Below are 23,441 nucleotides of genomic sequence, written 5' to 3'. Positions count from 1 at the left end.
TGCAGTGGTGGCTGGGGCAGAGCCCTCTGCGGGGGAAGAGCGGGGGAGAGCTCCTGGCCTCGGCTCATGTGAGCATCTTTCATCCCTGCTCAAACGTGCTCTCAGGGAAGGCATCATTAGGGCCTGACTCAGTTGTTCTGGCAAACACTCAGCAGCTCCCTCCCTCTCCGATTCCTCCTACCCCCCCCCCCCCCCCCCCCCCCCCCCCAACTACCCCCACAAGCCCTGGGGATGCAAGCTCGGGGCAGCCCCACCAGCAGCAGCTTTTGGGTTGGGTTTAGAGGGGAAGCAGGTTGGGGGAGGCAGAGCCTCGCATCCCTCACGGGATGTTCAAGCCCCGGGGACAAGGATGCTGGCAAAGGGGCTGTGGTCCAGCATCTGCTGGATGCTTCGCGGGCCGGGGCTGGCAGCGAGCGCCCGGGAGCAGGGGAGGGCTGGGCGGCTGTGATTATTCAATCTGGAGCAGCCCTGACCTGCTGACAAAGGCAGAGTTATTTTTAAAAAGCAGCCACTCAGCGAAATTCTGCTGCGCCGCCTGTCCTGCTGCCGCCGCCTGTCCGTCCTGCTGCCGCTGCCCGTCCTGCTGCCGCTGCCCGCCGCCAGCCCGGCCCCGCCAGCGCCCAGCGGCGGCGCTGCCGCGGGGAGCAGGAGCCCTGCTCTGCGCCCTCCCGGCCCCTGGGCTCTGATGGGTTTGGGGGCTGCTGAAACCTCAGAGGAACAACGGGAGCTCCTTCTCAGCGCGATTTATAGCCCATGGCACCCTGAGCCCAGAGCTCCCAGTGTGCCCTGATGCATCCCACCTGGGGCTCCCCAGACTGTTGCCCTGCTCCCTCCACAAGCGGCAGGACAGATCCTGCTAAGCCTGAGGGCTTTTTTAATTGCAGGATGATGCTTGATGTAGTGCTGGACCAGCATGGCAGCAAGATCTCCTTGTCCTGGCCCTTGTGTGGGGTGTGAGTGTGGGCATCCCCCATCTTCACTCCCTGCTGCTTGCTTTATGGGTCAGGAGCAGCCCTGGCCTCTGCTTATGCTGAGGGTTGCCCTCTCCATGCCCAGGCTGATTAGCATAGGGTAAGGATGCAGCCAGAGGACAGTTTGGCTTTTGCGGGGGAAGAGCTGGACCCACCCCAGATTTCCAGGGTGAGGAAGTCACCCCAAGCCATGCTCCAGCTCCAAGCAAATGCTCAGCTGGAGGGGCTGGCAATGCTTCAGCCAGGCGAGACCTGGGTGCTCCCACCTTGCAGCCCTCCAATTTCCATCCCCAAACATTCAGAATGGGTTTGATTCCCGGTTAAGGGGGATCCACTCCAAGCTTTCCTGGCCGCTGCCAGGCGGAGGATGCACTCCCAGCCCTGCTCACCCTCTCTCCCCGAGGCTGCCCAGGAGCCCTCCTTCTCTTTTATTGCCACAATGTGAATTAATCCCCATTTCCTGAAGCTTTTATGGTTTCCTCCCAAATGGCTCCTACAGCAGGGGCTATTGGGTTACAGCGAACGCCAGCAGCTCAGGCTCTGCCCTCTCCTAAGCCCTCCCCCCGGTGCATTTGGGCACTGCCACCCTCTGCTCCTGCTCCCCCCGACTGTCTCTTCCCCGGAGCTGGATGGGTGCTCCCAGCAGCAAAGGACCCCACTGGGCTGGTGGGAAACACCAAGGACTCTCTTGAACCTCTGCAAAGGGGAGAGTGGGGCTGGCTGAGCCCCCAGGGTGTGGGGATCTGGGGGTGGCCCCCGGTTTCGGGGCGGTTTCGGGGCGCCTGGTTTGGCTGCCAGGGCTCCTGGCTCCGTCTTGCTGTGAGTGCACACACACCTCTCGGGCTGGTTACTGTAGAAACGAAATTAGCACGGGGAGGGAATGCAATCCCAGAGCTAATTAAGGTAATTACAGCTTCACACCAGCTGCTCACGAGGTCCAAGGACCTTCTGTAACTTGTGGAGGGGATCAGCCACTCGGGGGGACTTTGAACTCCAGCTCCCAGGGTCCACACTTCTCCGGTGGCACTTGGGCTGTGGCACTCACCACCAAGGGTGACACCCAGCCAGGGGTCATGCACTGCCCCAGATGTGCCTCCCAGATGTGCTGCCTCCATTACAGCAGCGAGATCCAGGTTGGGTTTGGCATCCAGGGTGGGTTTGAGGTCCCCGGGGAGCTGCTTTAGAGGAGGGTTGGTGCTGAGGGGGGGTGGGAGGAGCTGCTCCCCGAGCCTAGGGCATCCTGCCAAGGGCTGCACATCACAGATGTGTCACTGTGGCTCTTCAGCTGGGGACACACTGACCTGGTGGGGAGGGAAGCCACAGCTGGGTCAAGGTCCTCCTCCATCCCCCAGGGACCAGCTGGGTGAGGCCAAAAGGTGCAGGATGAGTGCAGCCAGCAGGCCCTGGTGCTGGTGGGTGTCAAGAATGCCCAGGAGTGGATGTGGGGCTGAAAAATGGGACATCTGTCCCTGGGTTGGGTGAACCCACTGGGACCAGTTAGGCACACTGGGAAGGGGTGATCACGGGGTCCAACACCCGGGGTGGGGGCAGGAGCATCCCCAGCTCTCCCACAGCTTCCCATCAGCTGGCAAAACGTCCCTGCCTAGCGGCTGCCTTCCCACGGAACAAGATTTTTGGAGCAGATTCCCGACACCGGCCCGGGGCGGGAGCCAGGGGAATGCGGCCAAACATGTTTGTGCCGTGGCCGAAACCGGCCGGCGTGGCCTGGCTGCGGCGCGGGGCTGGGGCTGGCGGGGGCTTAGCTGGCTGGGGACCCAAGGGGGAGCCAGGGCCGGGGACAGAAGCAGCCTGTGCCATGCGACGTGTCTGCGGCGCTGATTCACCGCTTCCCAGCACGCTGATGTTTATTACCCTGCTTGGTTACAGGGCTGACAGGAGATGTGCTGCAGGGCCGGGAGGGGGGAGGCCGGGGCTGGGGGGGGACACACGACATAAATCCAGCGCCGGTGCGGGGGCCGGCAGCAGCATCTCCCGTGAAAGCTGCTGGGTTTCCCCAGCCTCCCCTCCCCTCCCCGCTCCGGCTGGTGGATTTTGATGGAGGAAAATAAACGCTCACAAAAAAAGAGACTCTCTTCTCTTCTCTCTCTCTCTCTCCCGGCTTGTCCCCGTTTGCCCTGTGCTTTGGCAGCGCTGCCGGGGTGGGTGGGACGTGGCGAGAACGGGAGCGAGGAGGGAGGGATGGCGGGAGGGGGGGGGGCCTCCCCTGGGGTGCTAGGACCCAGCAGGGATGTGGGGCTAAATGGGGACCCTCCTCTCGCACAGGACCTCTGTTCCTGCAGCCTCTTCCCTCTGGCCTGGAGGAAGAAAGGCTCCAGCTCAGTGCATGGATCAGAGATGGAGAGGGGGAGGAAGGGGGGCAGATCCCCCTGAGCTGGTCCCTGGAGCTCATCCCCCCCACCCCAAGGAGGGTGGTGTGGGAAAAGAGAGGCTGTCTGGAGTGGGATCCAAGGCAGCAGGATGGATCCAAGGCAGCAGGATGGAGCTGGGTGGGAAGGAGCCAAGCAGCAGGATGGAGCTGGTGTGGAGGGGTGGCTCCAGCACTGAGGGATGGCTCGGTTACGGGAGGCTGGTTGTGCTGCAGGGGGCTGGAGCTGCTGCGAAGGGCCGGCGCTGGTGCAGAGGGATGGCTCTGAGGCAGGTGGCTGTGACTCAGTGACACGAGCACAAGGATTTGTGTGTCCCCCCCCCTCCAGCTCTGACACCAGCATGGAGCTGATCTCCTCTCCACTGGCACTGGGGACAAATGTGTGCATCACCTCCCCTCGTCCCCTGCCAGCATAGCCCCCCCCAGTGCCTCAGTTTCCCCAGGTGGCCAAGGGGCAAAGGCTGCTCCATGCCCATTTCTCCATCTGTCCATCCACCCCTCCAGCACCACAGCAGGGCTGGGGGCTCCAACCTCCTCCTGCAGCAGTCAGGAAGGGCTGGAATGATGTGGGGTCAGCGTGAGCAGCCCCTCCGGGTTATTTATAACCCCCTCCAGTGCCGGTGTGCGGCGGCAGCTCCTGGGGATATTTTTAGCCCGCTGCAGGGAATCACGGCAGCGGCAAGCACTCAGGAGCAGCAGGAGGGAGGGAGGGAGGGAGGGAGGGAGGGAGGGCGGGCGAGGTGCTGCAGCACTAAGTACTGCCAGCATCCCTGCGCCGACCCCCCCTAACCAGAGCACTCCCCCCGCCTCCCTTTCCACGGAGAAACAACCCCACACCCTGGGATGTCTGCTGGGTCACGCTGGCCTCAGTGCCATCGCATCCCTCAGTGGCCTGCTGGGACCAAAGGGACCACTTAGATGATCTCCACAGGTCTCTTCCAGCCCCTACCGTTCCATGATTCTCTGTCCACCCACCGCCTCCCCACCCCAAAAAGCTGGAGATGGGGGGCAGGGCTGCACCCTGGCACGGAGCACCTGCCGAGGTGTGGGGTGCCGTGGGGGCGCTGGTGGCTGCCAGGCTGCTGCTGTCTCCTGCCGCCAGCAGACACGAGGCGCGCAGCGCTGTCTGCATCTCTAATGGCCCTCGCCTGCGCCCCCGCCCTGCGCCGCTGCGGAGGCTGCGGGAAACCCTGGCGAGGGCACCCCGGGCACGTGGCGCCGCTCTCCTGCCATGGCTGCTGCCACCTGCCCTGCTGCCATGGCCACCCCCGCCCTGGCTGCCTGCCGGGTGGGTGCTCCACACCCTGCGCAGACGGCGTGGCGCTGCCACACGACCGTGCACCACGCAGCTGCACACGTGTGTGCACGGCTGGCACAGCGAGCAAGGAGCACCCGTCATGGTCTCGGGGCACAGAGGTGCCACCCCGGCCCTGCTCAGCAGGGAGGGACCCCCCAGGGTGTGCCAGCCACACCCTGTCCGTGCACAAAGATGCCGAATGTGCTGCAGCTTCACCTGCTGCCACCTCCTGCATCCACTCATCGCAACACCCAGCCCAAACTGTCCGCCCTTAAAGCCCACTGCAGGCTGGGGGAGCTGCAGAGTACCTGGTATCGGCTCCCCGGGCACCCCAGGACCAGAGATCTGGGTACTCAGGACCAGGGCTGGGCATTCAAGGGTGCAGGGCTAACTACCCAGTACCAGGGCTGGGCTTCTAGGACCAGAGCTGGGCACAGTGTACTCAGCGCCAGGGACATCCACCCATCCCTGGCAGTGCTGGCAGCACATGGGGCCAAGGTGTGAGGTGCCACCCTCCCGTTCCAGGCCGTTTCCCAGTTCATTTTCTCCCTTATTAGACTCCAGCTGGCAGGACAGTGCCTGTAAGCATACATCAGGCTCATTTCCACGGCGGTTTATTGGGGAGCAAACGCCGCAGCTGCCTGGCAGCCGGCTGGGTGCAGCGGGTGAGGGCCATGCCCGAAACCGGCCGTGCCTCAGTTTCCCCAGCTGCTAATCGGGGCTGGGGAGGGAAAGGCTTTCCCCGTGTTTTTGAAGCTCTGTTCCTGGAAAGCCCAGGCTGTTATTAGCAGGGCTATTTATAGCTCCCCAAATGGGTTATTAATATGATTATTCGCAGCGTGGCGATGGGTAATTGCCCTGGGTGGGGACGGCACCCGACCTGTGCGAGGCGCTGCTTGGGGACGGTCTCAGCCCCGACCTGCCTCCACCCAGGCGCAAAAAAAACCTCACCCCACAACTCCAGTGGGGCAGCAGGCTGTGCCCAGTGGGTGATGGGGTCCTATGTAGCACTAGGACCTCAAGGCTGGTTGGGGGGGGGGGGGGGTCCTGGTGCTGCTGTGCCCCCCGCGCTGGACTCCGTCCGGCTCTTGTTTCGATCATGGTGATTAGCTGAGTCACAGCTGGGGTGCTGCTAATTAAATGTATTTCTTAATTAACAAGATCACAGCCAGGCCTGCCAGCCCGGCTTGCCTTTCAATCACAGCTGACACAGGCAGCTGCGACCACCAAGGCCTGAGGTGTAATGAGTGTCCCAGTGCTCGGCTTTGCCCCACACTTCTCCCATCCCAGCAGCCCATTTTCCTCTGCAGCAGTGGTGTGAGGATGAGGAGGGCTTGTGCCTGGCATCCTCCAGCCCCCAGGGGTGAGATGAGCAGGGCAGCCTCAACTCCTGGCTGTTGTTTGTGGAGCTGGGATGCAGTGAGTGGGTCAGAGCTCAGCGCAGGGCTGGGCCACCCTCTGCTCCCGCCCCATGACTCAGGGTTGCTTCACGTTTGCCCCTTGTCCCTCCCCACCACCTGAGCCCTGACCCAGCCTGGCTATTAATATTAATAACACCCTCCCCCCAGCTATTCACCCACCTCAAAGCACAACCTGAAGTAACCCCAGTCCCTGGATGGGCAAACGGCCACATCCCACCGGATGGGGAAACTGAGGCATGGGAAGTGGAGCAGGAGCCGTGCCAGGGGCGGTGCCAGAAGCTTTCCTTGCTCCCCTGCAGGGCTCAGATTGCCACATGGGGCAGCAAAAAACCAAGGGTACCCACAGCCCCTGGGATGGCAACCCCTGGGTGAGCTGCTGCGGGTGGGGAAGGTTTTCCTGGCTGGGGAGAGAAAAAAAAGAGAAGAAATCGATACCACTAAATAATAAATGAATAAATAGAAGGGGGATAAAAAAAATAAACTAAATAAAATCGAGGGGGGGAAAAAGATTACAGATGAATACAAATAAGCAGGAGAACCATTCCAGCCCCCAGCCCGGGCTCTGCCCCATGGCACCGGGGCAAATATCCCCGTGGGAAGCAGTGGGGGGGAGGAAGGGGGCTAAGCTTTCCAGCGGGGGTTTTGGGGGGTGGGGGGAGTGTGCGGTGGTCTGCGGGCGCGGGCAGGCGGCGCTGGGGTTTGTGCCCAGCTTTGGCAGTCTGGTCATGTCCTGCCAGGGCGAGCAGCAGGACTGAGTCACGTTCCAGCGGCAGCAGTGACTCACGGCCGCCCCAGCCTCCCGGGGAGCAGCCGGCACATTGCAGAGATTCCTGGATGGAGGCAGGAAAATAAAATTAAATAATAACAACTGCCAATCCACCCCCCTCAAACCGCCCCCCCCCTTCCCCTCCCCGCCCCCCGCTCCGCCCCGTCCCCCCCTTCCCTCTTCCTCCCTTCCTTCCTTCCTTCCCCCAGCTCCTGCAACACAGGCGCAAAACAGCAGATTCCTGCGCCACCGGGAAACACCTCCTGCCTCACCGCCACCCACATGCGACCTGCTGCTCACTGCATCCCATGCCCCCCCCCCCGCCCCCCAAGGAGGTGGAAACTGCACACCCCCACGCCGCCAAAGCTCCCCTGAGCCTGGGGGATACCCCAGCAGCGAGGTGCTGCCAGTGCGATGCAAAGCAGGGGTGCAGCTGCTGGGGGGGTGTGGTGGTGCCTCTCTTTGCATTGCTTGCTGTGGATTTGGGGGGCAGCAGAGGAGGATGGGGGGTACCCAGCACTAAGGCTGCACAATCTTGGGTCTGGAGGGTTCTTGAGGGTGGTGGGGGGTGTGATCACAGATATTTAGTGTCATTTAGCACCATCTCTGATCATTAAACCCTCTGCCCAGGGGCATGTCCCCAGCCTCGGGGGAGATGAGGTCCCCAGTGCCCCTGCAGCGGGAGCTGCACTGGGGCAGGGTCCTGTCACTGCCTTTAGCCTCCCCAGATCCATTCTCCAAAGCAGTGGAAGCTTCCGTGGACTGCAGAGGCTGTGCAGGGAGAGGCCACAGTGCTGCAGCCCCAGCACCTCGGTGCCATGCCCAGGGCCAGTCCTGTGGCCCGCACCCCATGGGGCACAGTCCCTATAGGGCACAGTCCCTATAGGCTACAGGCCTTTATGGACCACAGACCCTGCAGGGCAGGAGGCACAGCTGTGCAGTCTGATATCTATAGAGCCCAGCACCTAGAGAGTAAGAGCCTCTGCTGTGGAGGCCTGGCCCCCATGGAGCACCCCAGCTCCTGCACGACCCAGCCCTGGGCATTACAGAGCAAGAGCTGCTGGCCCTGTGGTGATGCTGCCCCTGTGGTGCAGTCCCCCATGGACCAGCTGGCCCCATGCCCAGCTCCTGCACAGCCTAACCCCTGGCATTACAGAGCAACGTCTGCTACCCCTGTGGTGCAGTCCCCTATGGACCAGCTGGCCCCCATGGAGCCCAAATCCTGCACCACCCAGCCCTGGGCATTACAGAGCAAGAGCTGCTGGCCCAGAGATGCAGACACCTGTAGAGCAGGGCACCCACACACATTTCACACAGCCCCTGTGGGGCCCTGCAAGGAGCCAGCAAGAGAAGATGCTTGACAAAGCAGTCCCTCCAGAGGGGCAATGCCCATCCTGCAGAGAGAGCCCCTACAGAGCCTGCTCCTATAGAGCAAGAGCCCCCAACCCACAAAGCAGCTCCCAGGGAAGCAGAGCAGCCCTGCAGGCTGGGGGTGTGGGGACGTATGGCTCCAGGACCGCCCCATCTCTGGGGGATGTGGAGGGAGGGCACATTGGGAAAGCAGCCCCAGGACCCTCTGAGCTCCTTTCTGGGGATCAGGAGGGACTGCACCGCACAGAGCCCTGCAGCAGGGTACCCCCAGACCATCTCTGCGTCCCTGGCAGCCACCTCTCCGTGCACTGGAAGAGAGGTTTTCCACAGCCTGGGAACCCATCCCCGGGATTCAGGGTGAGGCTCCGGGACATCGGAGCCTGAGCGCCGCAGCGGCTGCACCGCGCCCGGGGCCCGGAGCCCGCGGGCTGCCTTTTCTCAATGAGGGGCGGCCCGGCGCTGCCGTAGCTGTGGGTTTCACAAGGTATTTTGGTCACTGCTTACAAGAAGAGGCCCTGGGGAGGGCTGTGGCCGCGGGGGGGGATTCCAGTAAGCGGCCTCTGAGCCTTCCTCATTCCGGAGAATAGGAAACTGCAACTTCTCCAGAGGGTTTCACTTTCTGCCGGAGGAGGTGAGAGGCCAAGCTGCTGCACTTGACCAGCGCTCTGAGGGGCACTTGCTGCACGTCTTGGCTGCAAAAACTTCTTTCCCTCCTCCCTCCTCCCTCCTCCCTCCCTTCTAGGGAAGCAGAAATCATGAACGAGTTTGGTCCCCCACCAACAGCCTGTTTCAGGGATGCTTAGGGCAGCCGAGCGATGCTCTCACCCCTGGGGGCAGCGCGGTGCCAAGGTGGTGGCAGTAACCTGCCCTGGTGCCCTGTCACCCCCCTCCATCCCTTGGCCACCTCTCTTCCCCAGCAGCCCAAGGGTGCTGCAGCAGAGCAGGGGGTCCCTGAGGGCGGCTGGGGGCCAGCAGCAGGGTGGGGAAGAGCCGGTAAAAATAGCACCCAGGTGCCCTGTGCCCCAGCAGCAGTTTTTTTTGCTGGGTAAACAGGAAATCTATTCTTAGGCCCATTCATGAGCCGCGGGCTGCCGGCAGCTCCCCCCTCGCTCCGGGCTTGTTTTGTTCCCGGCTGACACAGGGGTGACGCCGCGGCGGAAGGGCCACGGCGCAGAACCTTCCAGCCCCGCGGGCTTCCCCTCGCTGCCTCTTGCCCCTTCCAGCAGCAGGCTCCCGGCCCCGGCCTTGCCCGGGGGGGCTGGGGCTTCCCCTTCCCACCAGGTGGTTTTGGGGTGTCTCTGGAAACCTCTGTGCTCTTTGTTTCTGAGGTGGGCTCCGTGCTGGGTGGCATCCCCAGGCCCCAGGGGGGATTGTTTTGGCAGAGCTTTCCTCCCCGCCCCCCCCATCGAGCTCCTCTCCACCTTCCTTGATGGTATCTTTGAAGGTGGAGGAAAGTTTGCTCTTTTCCAAGATGGGCTGAGGAAGGAGGATGATGCTCACACTTTGCTGGCTCCCTAAGGTCCTCCAGAGTGCTGACAGCTGTGGTTCCTCTTTGCTCCCCATCCTCTCCCCAAGTGCTCTCCCCACTTGCACTATCAGGCTCCAAAACACTCTCCATGGATCCATTTATCCTGTGATCCCTGGGCTGGAGCTGCTGTATGCTCCAGCACTCCCAGCCTGCTAGGGACACTGAGCTCCCCAGCTTCCTGCAGCCCATTTCAGCCCCTGGCAGGCTTGGAAGTGACAACTTCTGCCTGAACAACATGTCTGAGGGAACTGAAGAAGACATGGAAAGAAACCTTCTTGCTTGGGAAGCCCTTCTGGTGGCCTTTCAGGACTTAAAAGGAGCCTTTGAGTAAGCTGGGGACAGAGTTTTGAGCATGGCCTGTTGTGACAGGAAGGGCTGATGGTCTGGGACTGAAAGAGGCAGATTCTGAGTGGAGAGAAGGAAGAATTATTTCTTTAGGTTGGTAAGACCCTGGATCACATTGCCCAGGGAGCTGGGAGATGCCCATCCCTGGCACCATTGCAGGTCAGGGGGTTTGGAGCCCTGAGCACCCTGCTCTAGGTGCAGATGTCCCTGCTGGCTGCAGGGAGTTGGACTGGATGAGCTTGAAAGGTCCCTTCCCACCCAAATCAGCCTCTGACTCTGTGATTACAAACATGGGGCTGCAGCCTGCAGTGCTGGCACAGAACCAGGGCTGTTTGTTCTGCTGCTGATGTTGGGGGGGGCTCCCCTCTGTCTCCCCAGCATTGCTGCTGCACACTGGTGTGGCAGCCCCTGTGTGGACCCAGCCCCCTCCCAAAGTGTGTCCAAGGAGGGGTCCAAGGGTGGAAGGTGAGGTCTGGTGAAAGTCTGGGATGGGCACAGCACAGGTTGGCTCAGTGGGTAAGGGGTACCCACACCCTGGGACTACAGCAGGGGGAGGCCAGGAGCAGTGAGAGGCCGGGAGAGGGATATCCCAAATGCAGGGTGTCAGAGGAGGGTGGTTGCAGACGAGGTGATGCAGGGCCCCAGTGACAACCCCACGGGATGCTTCGGAAAGTACACTCTCCAAAAAGGCTCCTTGGACCGCTCGAGGGGGCTGCAGGTCAGCGTTTATCATCAGGGCAGCACAGAGGCTGCCACACAACCGCGCACCGGCACCGGCCGAGCAAGGCTGAGGCGTTGCTGCCCTCTGCTGGCAGCCGGCGGCACGGCACAGCCGGCCAGGGCAGGGCTGGCTGCAGGGGCGCAGGCTCCCCAAAACGCCCTGGCTGGCTCTCCCTCCTCCTCAGCTCGGGTACCTCCATCATCTCTGCCCAGTGCAGGGGGCAAGGAGGGAAGAGAAAAGGGACTCAGCTTGTCCATACAGTGGCAAAAGCATCACCATCTTGCCCTTTTTGTGATGAAAACCCAAAGTGCAGTGAGTGTGAGGATCTGCTTGAAGCCAGCTGGGAGCAGGATAGGCAAGGGGAGGCTTGACGCAGGGGGCTGTCCCGGAGGTGGACGTGGCCTCATTCTGCTTCATCACAGGAGATCACATCTTCCTCCTGGGGGTGTGTGATGCCTGCAGCAGAGCGAGCCATGGCCCTCATCCAGCGCTGCTTCAGCTCCTCGCTGTCGGCCATGAAGGTGAGAACGCGCCCGGACTGCACCAGCTGGAAGAGGTGGCGGCAGGGGCCCTGCTGCAGCTCCCTCACCTGGTAGCCCAGCAGCGGGATGGAGGTGTGGGCTCGCACGTCCTGCCAAGAGCAAAGACAGTGGTGGGGGGCACAGGGTGGGCGCAGCAGGATGTCCCTCGGGGCTGAGCCTGGCCGTACCTGGGGGGCTGCATAGATGTACAGCACCAGGGGATCGTCCTGCGGGATCACGAACCAGCCGCCCGTGCTCCCCTTGCCGCTCTTGTCCAGCAGCTGCAGAGAGCTGCAGAGCAAGCTCCTGCCTGAGACCTCTGCAGCTTCCTTCTGTCAAAAACCCAACAAAGCAAGCCCTGAATCCCCCCTGCAGGAGGCAGAAAGGGCACCAAGCCATGGGCATCTGCTCCCTGCTCCACAAACCCCCCCAGAGCGGGGGCAGGGGAGGGGTGGTCCCAGCTGTGAAGGTCCTGCTGAGGTCCCGTGGTGGAAGGAGCCCCAGGTGCTTTCTCCCAGCTCAGCACACCCCACCAGCCCCACAATTCACAGGCACCTCTGACTCCCAGCCCTCCTGCTGCAGGTGCACAGCCAGAGTGGGACAGCAGGGCTGGGGACCAGGGTGGGTGGCTCAGGGGAAGAGGAACAGAGGAGGAGTTCTCTTTAATGTCTTTATCAATGATCTGGAAGAGGGATCAAGGCACTCTCAGTAAGTTTGCAGATGACACCAAGCTGGGTGACAGTGTTGATCTGCTGGAGGGTAGGAGGCTCTGCAGGGGGATCTGGCCAGGCTGGACCCATGGGCTGAGGCCAGGGGATGAGGTACAACAAGGTCAAGGGCCAGGTCCAGCACTTGGGTTGCAACAACCCCAGGCAGAGTGGCTGGAAACTGCCCAATGGAAAAGGACCTGGAGGTGTTAAGTCAACTGCCAGCCTGTGCCCAGGTAGGCAAGAAGGTCACCAGCATCTTGTCTTGGATCAGCAATGGTGTGGCCAGCAGGGGAGACCTTCTGGCTCTCTACAACTCCCCATTAAAGGAGGCTGGAGACAGGTGAGGGTTGGTCTCTTCTCCCAAGGAACAAGCAACAGGATAAGAGGAAATGGCCTCAGGTTGCCCCAGGGCAGGTTTAGGTTGGCCATGAGGAAAATTTTCTTCCCCCTGAAGGCTGTCAAGGCCTGGTCCAGGCTGCCCAGAGCAGTGGAGGAATCCCCATCCCTGGAGGGGTTTCAAAGCCATGGAGGTGTGGTGCCAAGGGCCATGGTTTAGTGGTGACCTGGCAGTGCTGGGTTAAGGGTTGGCCTTGATCTTAAAAGTCTCTTCCAACCAAACCGATTCTCTGATGGGCAGAGCTCACCTCCAGGATACCTCTGTGCTTCCTGTCCTGCTCCTCTGGCACCACCTGACCAGTCAGGAAGACGTAGCAGTGCTGGCAGACGCGGTTCAGGCGGTTGCCATCGTACTGCAGCTCAGCCTTGTAGTCAGAACAGCGAGCGCACACCACCTGCAGGCAGCAGACAGGGAGGCTGGCGGAGGCCGGGGCAGGGCTGGCGGACACCGGGGCCGGGCTGGCGGGGGCCGGGGCCGGGCTGGCGGGGGTAGGGGTCCGGGGGTGACTCACGTATCCGCAGGCTCGGCAGTGGTGCCTGCGCCGCACGATGGCGCTGAAGGGCTGCTGGCAGCGCATGCACATGGACACCAGCCTGTCCCGCACCCACCGCGGGGCTCGGCGCCCCAGCTCCTCTGCCTGGGGGGCGCAGATGGCATCACTGGGGCTACCTGGTGCCAGCCCCTCTGCTCTGCCCCTCCCCAGCCTTTAGTTCCCACTACAGCTTCCCCGCAGCTGTGTTTCACGGCATGGGGAGGGCAGGAGAAGTACCTTCAGAGCAGGGGAGCCTGCCTCCATCCCCTGTACTGCTGCCTTAAAGGTCTCAGTGCTCTTCTCCTTCCTGTCAATGGCATCCTGGAAGGCCTAGAGGGGAAGACAGGGCTGGAGGGGCCGCTGGGGGCTGCTCAGACACAAGGCATCCAGCTGGGCTGAGCAAGATGGCAGCAGCCTCTCCCAGCACTCGGTGGTACCTTGATCCAGGCGTTCATCTCCTCCTCAGACCTGGGTAGAAGAAGGGAGATGGATAAGGCACAGCCCCTCCCTCCCTGGGGGCCTGCAGGCCCAGCACTGCTGCCCTTACCTGGCCTGCAGCTCCAGCGTCCTCTGCTCTCCTGACACCAGGAAGGTGTTTGGGAGCTGCGCATCCTTCAGCACCCGCACCTGAGAGGGGAGCAGAGGAGCAGCTGAGGTCACCTCCAGCAGGCAGGAAGCTTCCTCCAGGGTGTGGGGGACAGTGACCTCCCTTCAGCCCCACGGGTCCCACAAGGCTCCGCTGCTGCCTCGCGCCGTCGGAGCGCGTCAGCCTCTCCTCCTCACCCCCCAGGAGCCCCCTGGCCCCAGCCCCAGGAAGCAGAGGGCAGCAGCCACGCTCCAGCCCGGGGTGGGTGCCCCAGGGAGCAGCCAGGGGCTGGGGGAAGCACACTGTGCCCATCTCACCTTCATGCCGTCCACGTTGATGCGCAGGTGGACCTGGAACTCAGCACCCACCTGGATGACCTTGGGCACGCAGTAGAGCAGCATGTTGTTGAACTGGGGAGGAGGAAAGGGTTGGTTGGAGCCCAGGACCTGCCTGCTCAGAGCTGGAGGCTGCCCCTGGAATCTGGGGTCCTTCACCCCTGGGGCTGAGGTGGTGCTTGGGAAGACTCCAAGCTAAACACTGAGTAACTCTGTGCTGGGCACTGGTAAGGCCACACCTCAACCACTGGGTTCAGTTCCGGGCCCCTCACCCCAAGAAGGATATTGAGAGGCTGGAGTGGGTCCAGAGAAGGGCAACAAAGCTGGGTGAAGGGTCTGGAGAACAGGGCTGGGGAGGAGCAGAGGAGACAACTGTGGGTGTTCAGTCTAGAGGCAAAGAGGCTGAGGGGAGACCTTCTGGCTCTCTACAACTCCCTGGGAAGAGGCTGGAGCCCAGTGGGGGTTTGTCTCTTTTCCCACTGAGGAAAGGGGCCCAAGCTGCCCCAGGGCAGGTTCAGGCTGGAGATGAGGAGCGATTTTGTCCCTTGGAGGTTTGCCAAGGTATGGCCCAGGCTGCAATCCCCATCCCTGGAGGGGTTTGAAAGCCCTGGAGATGTGGTGCTGAGGGCCATGGTTCAGTGGTGCCCTGGCAGTGCTGGGTTAAGGGTTGGACTGGAGGATCTCAAAGGTCTTCTCCAACCAGAACAATTCTATGGTTCTGTCTCCCCCTGCAAAAGTGAAGTGCTCTGGGAGCACAACCCAAGGGCTGAGCAGCAGGCTCCCAACCATGTCCTGTACAGGGTGCCCTGCCCTGGAGTGGAGTCAAACCCCAGCTCTGAATTCAGCCCCTTGTGTAGAGACGACTCAGCAACACCCCAGGAGGCTGTGCTGCCCTCTCCCCTGGCCCAGCTGCCCCCTGTCCCTCCCCCTGTGCATCCCAGCTCCCACCAGGAACAGGTACTTCTCCGAGGTGCTGTTGTTGCGGGTGGAGATCTTCTGGACCGGCCCCTCCTTGATCAGCTCGTTGGAGGGATCCACGATGTCATCCTCCAGGCCCAGCCGCTGGTAGACCACCCAGAGGTTCTGCAGCCGCTCCTGGGGCAGGCAGAGGAGCTGCTCTGTGCAGGGGGCTGAGCAACTACCCATCTGCCACCCCTGGCTCCCCTCCAGCAGGGTCTGACCCCACCTCTGCTGACCCCACCTCTGCTGACCCCACACTGCTCCTGCCCCGCTCTGGGCACAGCTGAGCTCCACTGAGTCCCCCAGCAATGAGGCCAGGAGGACATGTGGCACTTCTCCCTGCTGTGAGCCACCAAGTGCTGCCAGCTGGGCCAGGCACTCACCATCTCAGTGATGGCTGCGTTTGCGTGCTTGGCCACCATAAAAATCATCTCTAGGGCCTCTGCAGAGAGAAGAAAAAGAGAAGTTAAACACTTGCTGGGGAGCTGTGGGAGATAGCCCCCGGGGCTCTCCCTGCGGGAGGGGAGATGGACCGGTGGAGGCTGCTGCCCTCTGCTGGACACAGCCAGAACGGCCCCGAAAGACTGAGAACTACTGGAGAGAGTTCAGTGGAGGCTACAAAGATGCTGAGCAGCCTGTGAGGAGGACAGGCTGAGAGCCCTGGGGCTGTCGGGGCTGAAGAGCAGCCTGAGAGGGGATCTGCTCAGTGCTCAGCAAGAGCTGAAGGGCAGGGGGCAAGGAGATGGGGATGGGCTCTAGTAGTGCCTAGCGGGAGGACAAAGGGCAATGGGCACAAACTAGAACCCAGGAGGTTCCACTTGAACAGGAGGAGAAAATTCTTTGGTCTGAGGGTGCTGGAGCCTGGAGCAGGATGCCCAGACACGTTGTGGAGTCTCCTTCTCTGGAGAGCTTCCAACCCCCCCTGGCCATTGTGACCCTGGGCACACTGCTATGGGTGCCCTGCTGGAGCAAGGAGGGTTGGACTGGATGATGTCCAGAGGTCCCTTGCAGTCCCCCCAACTCTGGCATTCAGTTTTTATCCAAGGGCATAGGGCAGCTGGGGAGAGAATCCTGAGGAGCCCTGCAAGCCCCCCCTGGCCATGCCCCCAGCAGGGGCAGCCCCACGAGGTCCTCACTCTCTGCACCCTCCCGGTCCGGGGAGGCAGGAGGCAGCTTCCGGACGTACTCCTGCAGCAGCAGCTCGTAGCGTGGGATCCTCTGCACAGGCTCCAGCATGTGGTGCTGCAGCGTCAGGTTGGCACAGACCTTCCTCTTCTGGGGACAGACAGCAGGCACCCAGAGAGGAGCAGTGAACAAAGCAGCTCCCAGCCTCCAGTGCTTCCCCTTGCAGGCAGATCCCGGGGAGCACTGCTGCGGATCCCCAGCCTGCCCGGGGGGCATCACCTGGATGTCAGCAATCTGCTCCTGGAAGGCAGGAGACTTCTCTGACCAGGCAGTGAGCAGCTCCACAGCCTTGTCAAAGTTCTTCACATACTCTCCATACATCTTGAGGAAGGGTGCAAGCTTCTGGATCACATCCCCGATCCGTGGGTTGCAGCTCCTGCAGGAGGGAAGCACAGAGCAGCAGCTGCCTCCGAGCACAGCCTGCCAGGGGCAAAGGGAAGCTTCCTGGTGAAGGACAGAGACCTGGCTGCTGTCACCTGCCACATCCCCACACAAGTTTGCAGATGGCACCAAGCTGGGTGGATGTGCTGATCTGCTGGCTCTGCAGAGAGCTGTGGCCAGGCTGGCTGGGCTGAGGCCAACATGAGCATGAGGCTGAACAAGGGCAACTGCTGAGAGCTGCACCTGGGCCACAACCCCATGCCATGCTCCAGGCTTAGAGGCAGGGTGGCTGGAGAGCTGCTCATGGAGAAGGACTTGGGGGTGTTAACTGATGGCTGGCTGAACACCAGCCAGCAGAGTGCTCAGGTGGCCAAGCAGCTCAGGGGCATCCTGGTTTGGATGTGGAAGAGTGTGGGCAGCAGGTCTAGGGATGTGGTTGTCCCCCTCTGCTCAGTGCTGGAGAGATCACACCACAAACCCTGGGTTCAGTTTTGGGCTCCTTGCTACAAGAAGGACATTGAGGGGCTGGAATGTATCCAGAGAAGAGCAACCAAGCTGGTGAAGAGCCTTGAACCCAAGTCCTGTGAGGAGCTGCTGAGGGAACTGGGGGTGTTTCATCTTCAGAAGAGAAGGCTGGGGTCTCACTTCAGCCTCCTCTGAGGTAGTTGTCAGGGAGTATGAGGTCTGCCCTTATCCTCCTCTACAACTACCTCAAAGGAGGAGCCAGGTGGGGGTTGGTCCTTTCTCATGTGCAGCAAGTGACAGAACAAGAGGAAACAGCCTCAAGTTGTGCCAGGGGAGGTTCAAGGTTGGATATTAGGAACAATTTCTTCCCAGCAAGGGTTCTCAGGCACTGTCCCAGGCTGCCCAGGGAGGTGGTGGAGTCACCCTCCCTGGAGGGGTTTGAAGTGTGGATGTGGTGCTGAGGGATGTGGTTCAGTGGTAGTGGCTCAGCAGATTGTGAGCTCTAGGTGTGTGGCTGGACTTGATGATCTCCAAGGTCTCTTCCAACCTCAGCAGTTCTAAGGGTCTATGATTCCAGCTTCCTGCTCTCCAGAACAGGAAGTGCCCCAGCTTGCAGCCAGCCTGTGCTTGTGCACAGCCCTAAACCAGCTGAGGTGTCACTTCTCAGACACATCCTGCTCTAGGCTGGAGTGTTTTAAGGAATTGCTTTGCAGCACAAAGACCTTTGGAACAAATCAGGCTGAGCTCTGGTGCTGCTCCCCCATCCCCTCCCCTGCTGCAGCTCACCAATCCTCCATCCGCTGCTGCAGCTCTGGCAGGAAGAACTTGGCATGGAACTGGTAGATGGAGGAGATGTTGGAGAAGATCATTTTCACCACTTCCTCTGGGACTGTCTTCCTGGTTTTGGCCTCTTTCATCAGCTCAGCATAGAATACCTGAGGGTGAGTAAGAAAGGGTCAGGGAGAGGTGTAAGGATCCCATTCCTTGGCACATCACCCAGTGAAAAGGCCTAAAGCGCTGGAGGGCAGTCCCACCTCCCAAGAGAGAGGCATTGGAAAGCTGTGCTGGGACAAAGCTGCTCCCTGGAGGTGTGGGGTGGAGGAAAAGACAAGACCAGACCCACACTCTGGCTATGACAGCCAGCAGCCCAGCACAGCTCTCATCTGTACAGCTTCTTCCTCTCCAAAGCCTCCAGGAACACTCCCTGGCCTCTGCATGCCCTGAACTGAGCCCCAGGGCCCAAAGCCCTGCTGTGGAGCACAGTGCAGAGCTGTGTGTCCTGCCCAGTTTGTCACCACGGAGTGGCTGAGCAGTGCTGCTGGGGACAGAGAGCAGCAGGCCCCAGGCCCCTCTGGCCCTGGCTCACCTGGTCGAGCAGGTGCAGGCGGCTGACGTAGGCCTGCTCGGTCTCCAGCAGCTCCAGGGCAATTTTCTTCTCCTCTGGTTCCTGTGTGGGGAGAAGAGCTCAATCCTGTGGGCAGAGAGGCAATCCCCAAACTCCCCACCAGCCCCACCAGAGCCTCCTCCAGAGCTCACCTTGCTGCTGGGCTCGAGGCCTGGGTCCTGCTGCCTCCTCCAGCTGTCCTCCCTGATCTTGTGTCGGAAGGACCGGAGGCATTTGAAGCTAAGCCCCCTCTGACCCTGCTGCTCCTCTTCCTCCTCCTCCTCCTCCTTCTCTGGGTGCCTGGCAGCCACCTGGGAGAGGCTCTGGCTGGTGGGAGCTGCTGGGAGCTGCTGGGGCTGGCTGGCTGCAGGAGCATTTTGGCCTTGTGGAGCCTGTGTGTTCCTCCAGGCACCTGTGCTGGCCCTGCTACAGGAGAGTCAGCACCATCAGCTCACGTCTTCCCCGGCACAGCCTGCCCCAACCAGCTCCCAGGTTACAGCCACTGGGCTCAGGTGGAGGCTGTAAGGCACAGCAGCACCCCAGCACCCCTCCTATACCCTGACACAACCTGGGGTCTGAAAGCCCACAGAGAGGATCAGAGAATTGTAGGGGTTGGAAGAGACCTCTAAGACCATTCAGTCCAACCTTAGCCAGCACTGCCAGGGCCCTACCAACCCAGGCCCTACCAACCCAGGCACTGCCAACCCAGGCACTGCCAACCCAGGCACTGCCAACCCAGGCACTACCAACCCAGGCACTGCCAACCCAGGCACTGCCAACTCAGGGCACTACCAACCCAGGGCACTACCAACCCAGGCACTACCAACCCAGGGCACTACCAACCCAGGCACTACCAACCCAGGGCACTGCCAACCCAGGCACTACCATCCCAGGGCCCTCAGCACCACAGCTCCACAGCTTTGAAACTCCACCACTGCCCCTGGGCAGCCTGGGCCAGGCCTTGACAACCCTCAAGGGCAAGAAATTGTTCCTCATGGCCAACCTAAACCTGCCCTGGGGCAACTTGAGGCCATTGCCTCTGGTCCCTGGGAGAAGAGACCAACCCCCACCTGGCTACAACCTCCTTTCAGGTTGCTGTAGAGAAGTAGGGCAGGATCCAATCCCTCTTCTCCCACTGCCTCCTGCTGCTGTGGTCAGTCCCCATCTGCTCCAGATCCCACCCTTCAACCCACCCACAGCCATTGGTTCCCCAAAGCCCAGCCCTGGCCTTCTGCCTGCAGCCACCAGAGAGCCAGCAACCTTGGACATGAGGCTTCAGAAGCCCAAGAGGTGCCAGCTGAGAGGGCCTGTGGGTGCTTTGGTAGATTATTGGTGGGCTTCTCTCTTCCCTTTTCTAGGGAAGACAAGGAAACCAGATCCAGAGCAGGGAGAAGCCTCAGAGAGCACAGGCCTTGAAGATGACAACAGTCAGCTGTCTGTCATCCAAGCACTGGCCCCTGTGGCAAACTGCTCTGGGCAGAAAGACTTTCAGTGGTGGCCTGCAGACAGGAGTGGGGTGAGGAGAAAGGAGAACCAGAGGTGAAAAGAGACATAACACCTCAGAGTTGAGCATAAAAGATGACTTCAGCAGCAGAGAGCCAGCTGCAGAGGGTGAGAGACCCAGTTGCAGAGGGTGAGAGACCCAGCTGCAGAGGGTGAGAGACCCAGCTGCAGAGGATGAGAGACTCAACTGCAGAGGGTGAGACCCAGCTGCAGAGGGTGAGACCCAGCTGCAGAGGATGAGAGACCCAGCTGCAGAGGGTGAGACCCAGCTGCAGAGGGTGAGACCCAGCTGCAGAGGGTGAGAGACCCAGCTGCAGAGGGTGTGAGACCCAGCTGCAGAGGGTGAGAGACCCAGCTGCAGAGGGTGAGACCCAGCTGCAGAGGGTGAGAGACCCAGCTGCAGAGGATGAGAGGCACAGCTGCAGAGGGTGAGAGACCCAGCTGCAGAGGGTGAGAGACCCAGCTGCAGAGGGTGTGAGACCCAGCTGCAGAGGGTGAGAGACCCAGCTGCAGAGGGTGAGACCCAGCTGCAGAGGGTGAGAGACCCAGCTGCAGAGGGTGAGAGACCCAGCTGCAGAGGGTGAGAGACCCAGCTGCAGAGGGTGAGACCCAGCTGCAGAGGGTGAGAGACCCAGCTGCAGAGGGTGAGAGGCCCAGCTGCAGAGGGTGAGAGACCCAGCTGCAGAGGGTGAGACCCAGCTGCAGAGGATGAGAGACCCAGCTGCAGAGGGTGAGACCCAGCTGCAGAGGGTGAGACCCAGCTGCAGAGGGTGAGACCCAGCTGCAGAGGATGAGAGACCCAGCTGCAGAGGATGAGAGACCCAGCTGCAGAGGGTGAGAGACCCAGCTGCAGAGGGTGAGAGGCACAGCTGCAGAGGGTGAGAGGCACAGCTGCAGAGGGTGAGAGGCACAGCTGCAGAGGGTGAGACCCAGCTGCAGAGGGTGAGACCCAGCTGCAGAGGATGAGAGACCCAGCTGCAGAGGATGAGAGACCCAGCTGCAGAGGGTGAGAGGCACAGCTGCAGAGGGTGAGAGGCCCAGCTGCAGAGGGTGAGAGACCCAGCTGCAGAGGATGAGAGACCCAGCTGCAGAGGGTGAGAGGCACAGCTGCAGAGGATGAGACACCCAGCTGCAGAGGGTGAGAGACCCAGCTGCAGAGGGTGAGAGGCACAGCTGCAGAGGGTGAGACCCAGCTGCAGAGGGTGAGAGGCACAGCTGCAGAGGGTGAGACCCAGCTGCAGAGGGTGAGAGACCCAGCTGCAGAGGGTGAGACCCAGCTGCAGAGGGTGAGAGACCCAGCTGCAAAGGATGAGAGACCCAGCTGCAGAGGGTGAGAGACCCAGCTGCAGAGGGTGAGACCCAGCTGCAGAGGGTGAGACCCAGCTGCAGAGGGTGAGAGACCCAGCTGCAGAGGGTGAGACCCAGCTGCAGAGGGTGTGAGACCCAGCTGCAGAGGGTGAGACCCAGCTGCAGAGGGTGAGAGACCCAGCTGCAGAGGGTGAGAGACCCAGCTGCAGAGGGTGAGACCCAGCTGCAGAGGATGAGAGACCCAGCTGCAGAGGGTGAGAGACCCAGCTGCAGAGGGTGAGACCCAGCTGCAGAGGGTGAGAGACTCAGCTGCAGAGGGTGAGACCCAGCTGCAGAGGGTGAGAGACCCAGCTGCAGAGGGTGAGAGACCCAGCTGCAGAGGGTGAGAGGCCCAGCTGCAGAGGGTGAGAGACCCAGCTGCAGAGGGTGAGACCCAGCTGCAGAGGATGAGAGACCCAGCTGCAGAGGGTGAGAGACCCAGCTGCAGAGGGTGAGGCACAGCTGCAGAGGGTGAGACCCAGCAGCAGAGGATGAGAGACCCAGCTGCAGAGGGTGAGACCCAGCTGCAGAGGATGAGAGACCCAGCTGCAGAGGATGAGAGACCCAGCTGCAGAGGGTGAGAGACCCAGCTGCAGAGGGTGAGAGGCACAGCTGCAGAGGGTGAGAGGCACAGCTGCAGAGGGTGAGACCCAGCTGCAGAGGGTGAGACCCAGCTGCAGAGGATGAGAGACCCAGCTGCAGAGGGTGAGAGGCACAGCTGCAGAGGGTGAGAGGCCCAGCTGCAGAGGGTGAGAGACCCAGCTGCAGAGGATGAGAGACCCAGCTGCAGAGGGTGAGAGGCACAGCTGCAGAGGATGAGACACCCAGCTGCAGAGGGTGAGAGACCCAGCTGCAGAGGGTGAGAGGCACAGCTGCAGAGGGTGAGACCCAGCTGCAGAGGGTGAGAGGCACAGCTGCAGAGGGTGAGACCCAGCTGCAGAGGGTGAGAGACCCAGCTGCAGAGGGTGAGACCCAGCTGCAGAGGGTGAGAGACCCAGCTGCAGAGGGTGAGAGACCCAGCTGCAGAGGATGAGAGACCCAGCTGCAGAGGATGAGAGACCCAGCTGCAGAGGGTGAGAGACCCAGCTGCAGAGGGTGAGAGACCCAGCTGCAGAGGATGAGAGACCCAGCTGCAGAGGATGAGAGACCCAGCTGCAGAGGGTGAGAGGCCCAGCTGCAGAGGGTGAGAGACCCAGCTGCAGAGGATGAGAGACCCAGCTGCAGAGGGTGAGAGGCACAGCTGCAGAGGGTGAGACCCAGCTGCAGAGGGTGAGAGACCCAGCTGCAGAGGATGAGAGACCCAGCTGCAGAGGATGAGAGACCCAGCTGCAGAGGGTGAGAGGCACAGCTGCAGAGGGTGAGAGACCCAGCTGCAAAGGATGAGAGACCCAGCTGCAGAGGGTGAGAGACCCAGCTGCAGAGGGTGAGAGACCCAGCTGCAAAGGATGAGAGACCCAGCTGCAGAGGGTGAGAGACTCAGCTGCAGAGGGTGAGAGACCCAGCTGCAGAGGGTGAGAGACCCAGCTGCAAAGGATGAGAGACCCAGCTGCAGAGGGTGAGAGACCCAGCTGCAGAGGGTGTGAGACCCAGCTGCAGAGGGTGAGACCCAGCTGCAGAGGGTGAGAGACCCAGCTGCAGAGGGTGAGAGGCACAGCTGCAGAGGGTGAGAGACCCAGCTGCAAAGGATGAGAGACCCAGCTGCAGAGGGTGAGAGACCCAGCTGCAGAGGGTGAGACCCAGCTGCAGAGGGTGTGAGACCCAGCTGCAGAGGGTGAGACCCAGCTGCAGAGGGTGAGAGACCCAGCTGCAGAGGGTGAGACCCAGCTGCAGAGGGTGAGAGGCACAGCTGCAGAGTGTGAGAGACCCAGCTGCAGAGTGTGAGAGACCCAGCTGCAGAGGGTGAGAGACCCAGCTGCAGAGGGTGAGAGGCACAGCTGCAGAGGGTGAGAGACCCAGCTGCAGAGGGTGAGAGGCACAGCTGCAGTGGGTGAGACCCAGCTGCAGAGGGTGAGACCCAGCTGCAGAGGGTGAGAGGCACAGCTGCAGAGGATGAGAGATCCAGCTGCAGAGGATGAGAGATCCAGCTGCAGAGGATGAGAGGCCCTTCCCCATGCTGGGGAGCTCAGGGGGTGTTCACAGCCACACACAAATCCCCTGCTGTCCGTGGGGGCTGGCAGAACCCTTCACAGGGCAGAGGCTTTATCAGTCCCTCCTGGTGCCTCCCAGACCTGAGGCAGCCTAAACTCACTGCTGGAACTTCTCTCTTTCTGTTTACACTGACCCAGGCTAAATTGTTTTCTTTTCCAGAAAACTTGCTCCCAGGTTCCTC

General features: G+C 61.5%; 1 protein-coding gene across 4 annotated transcripts in view; it reads right to left on the bottom strand.

Annotated features, from left to right (window-relative positions):
- Positions 1–10,162: 10,162 nt before the first annotated feature.
- The window catches only part of FGD2 (FYVE, RhoGEF and PH domain containing 2), a 17,546-nt gene continuing 4,267 nt past the window's right edge, over positions 10,163–23,441 (bottom strand). For 2 of the 4 annotated variants that reach the window (XM_068159477.1, XM_068159475.1), the window contains exons 2-16: positions 18,415–18,688; positions 18,245–18,325; positions 17,665–17,813; positions 16,252–16,408; positions 15,984–16,122; positions 15,231–15,289; positions 14,836–14,982; positions 13,870–13,962; positions 13,514–13,593; positions 13,404–13,434; positions 13,204–13,296; positions 12,946–13,071; positions 12,682–12,828; positions 11,516–11,659; positions 10,163–11,437 (exon numbers count right to left, since the gene is read on the bottom strand). In XM_068159477.1, coding sequence (XP_068015578.1) covers positions 11,210–11,437; positions 11,516–11,659; positions 12,682–12,828; positions 12,946–13,071; positions 13,204–13,296; positions 13,404–13,434; positions 13,514–13,593; positions 13,870–13,962; positions 14,836–14,982; positions 15,231–15,289; positions 15,984–16,122; positions 16,252–16,408; positions 17,665–17,813; positions 18,245–18,325; positions 18,415–18,688 — 1,948 coding nt within the window. In that variant the 3' untranslated portion in view covers positions 10,163–11,209. The remainder of the gene's footprint in view (positions 11,438–11,515; positions 11,660–12,681; positions 12,829–12,945; positions 13,072–13,203; positions 13,297–13,403; positions 13,435–13,513; positions 13,594–13,869; positions 13,963–14,835; positions 14,983–15,230; positions 15,290–15,983; positions 16,123–16,251; positions 16,409–17,664; positions 17,814–18,244; positions 18,326–18,414; positions 18,689–23,441) is intronic. The other 2 variants (XM_068159478.1, XM_068159476.1) reach the window with 2 other exon arrangements.

The sequence above is a fragment of the Melanerpes formicivorus genome, unplaced genomic scaffold (genome assembly GCF_026170545.1).
Source record: "Melanerpes formicivorus ecotype bairdi unplaced genomic scaffold, bMelFor1.0.p_v2 SCAF_46, whole genome shotgun sequence".
NCBI classification, from domain to species: domain Eukaryota; kingdom Metazoa; phylum Chordata; class Aves; order Piciformes; family Picidae; genus Melanerpes; species Melanerpes formicivorus.
The sequence above is the reverse complement of the archived record's forward strand: the minus strand, read 5'-3'. Positions and strand labels throughout refer to the sequence as shown.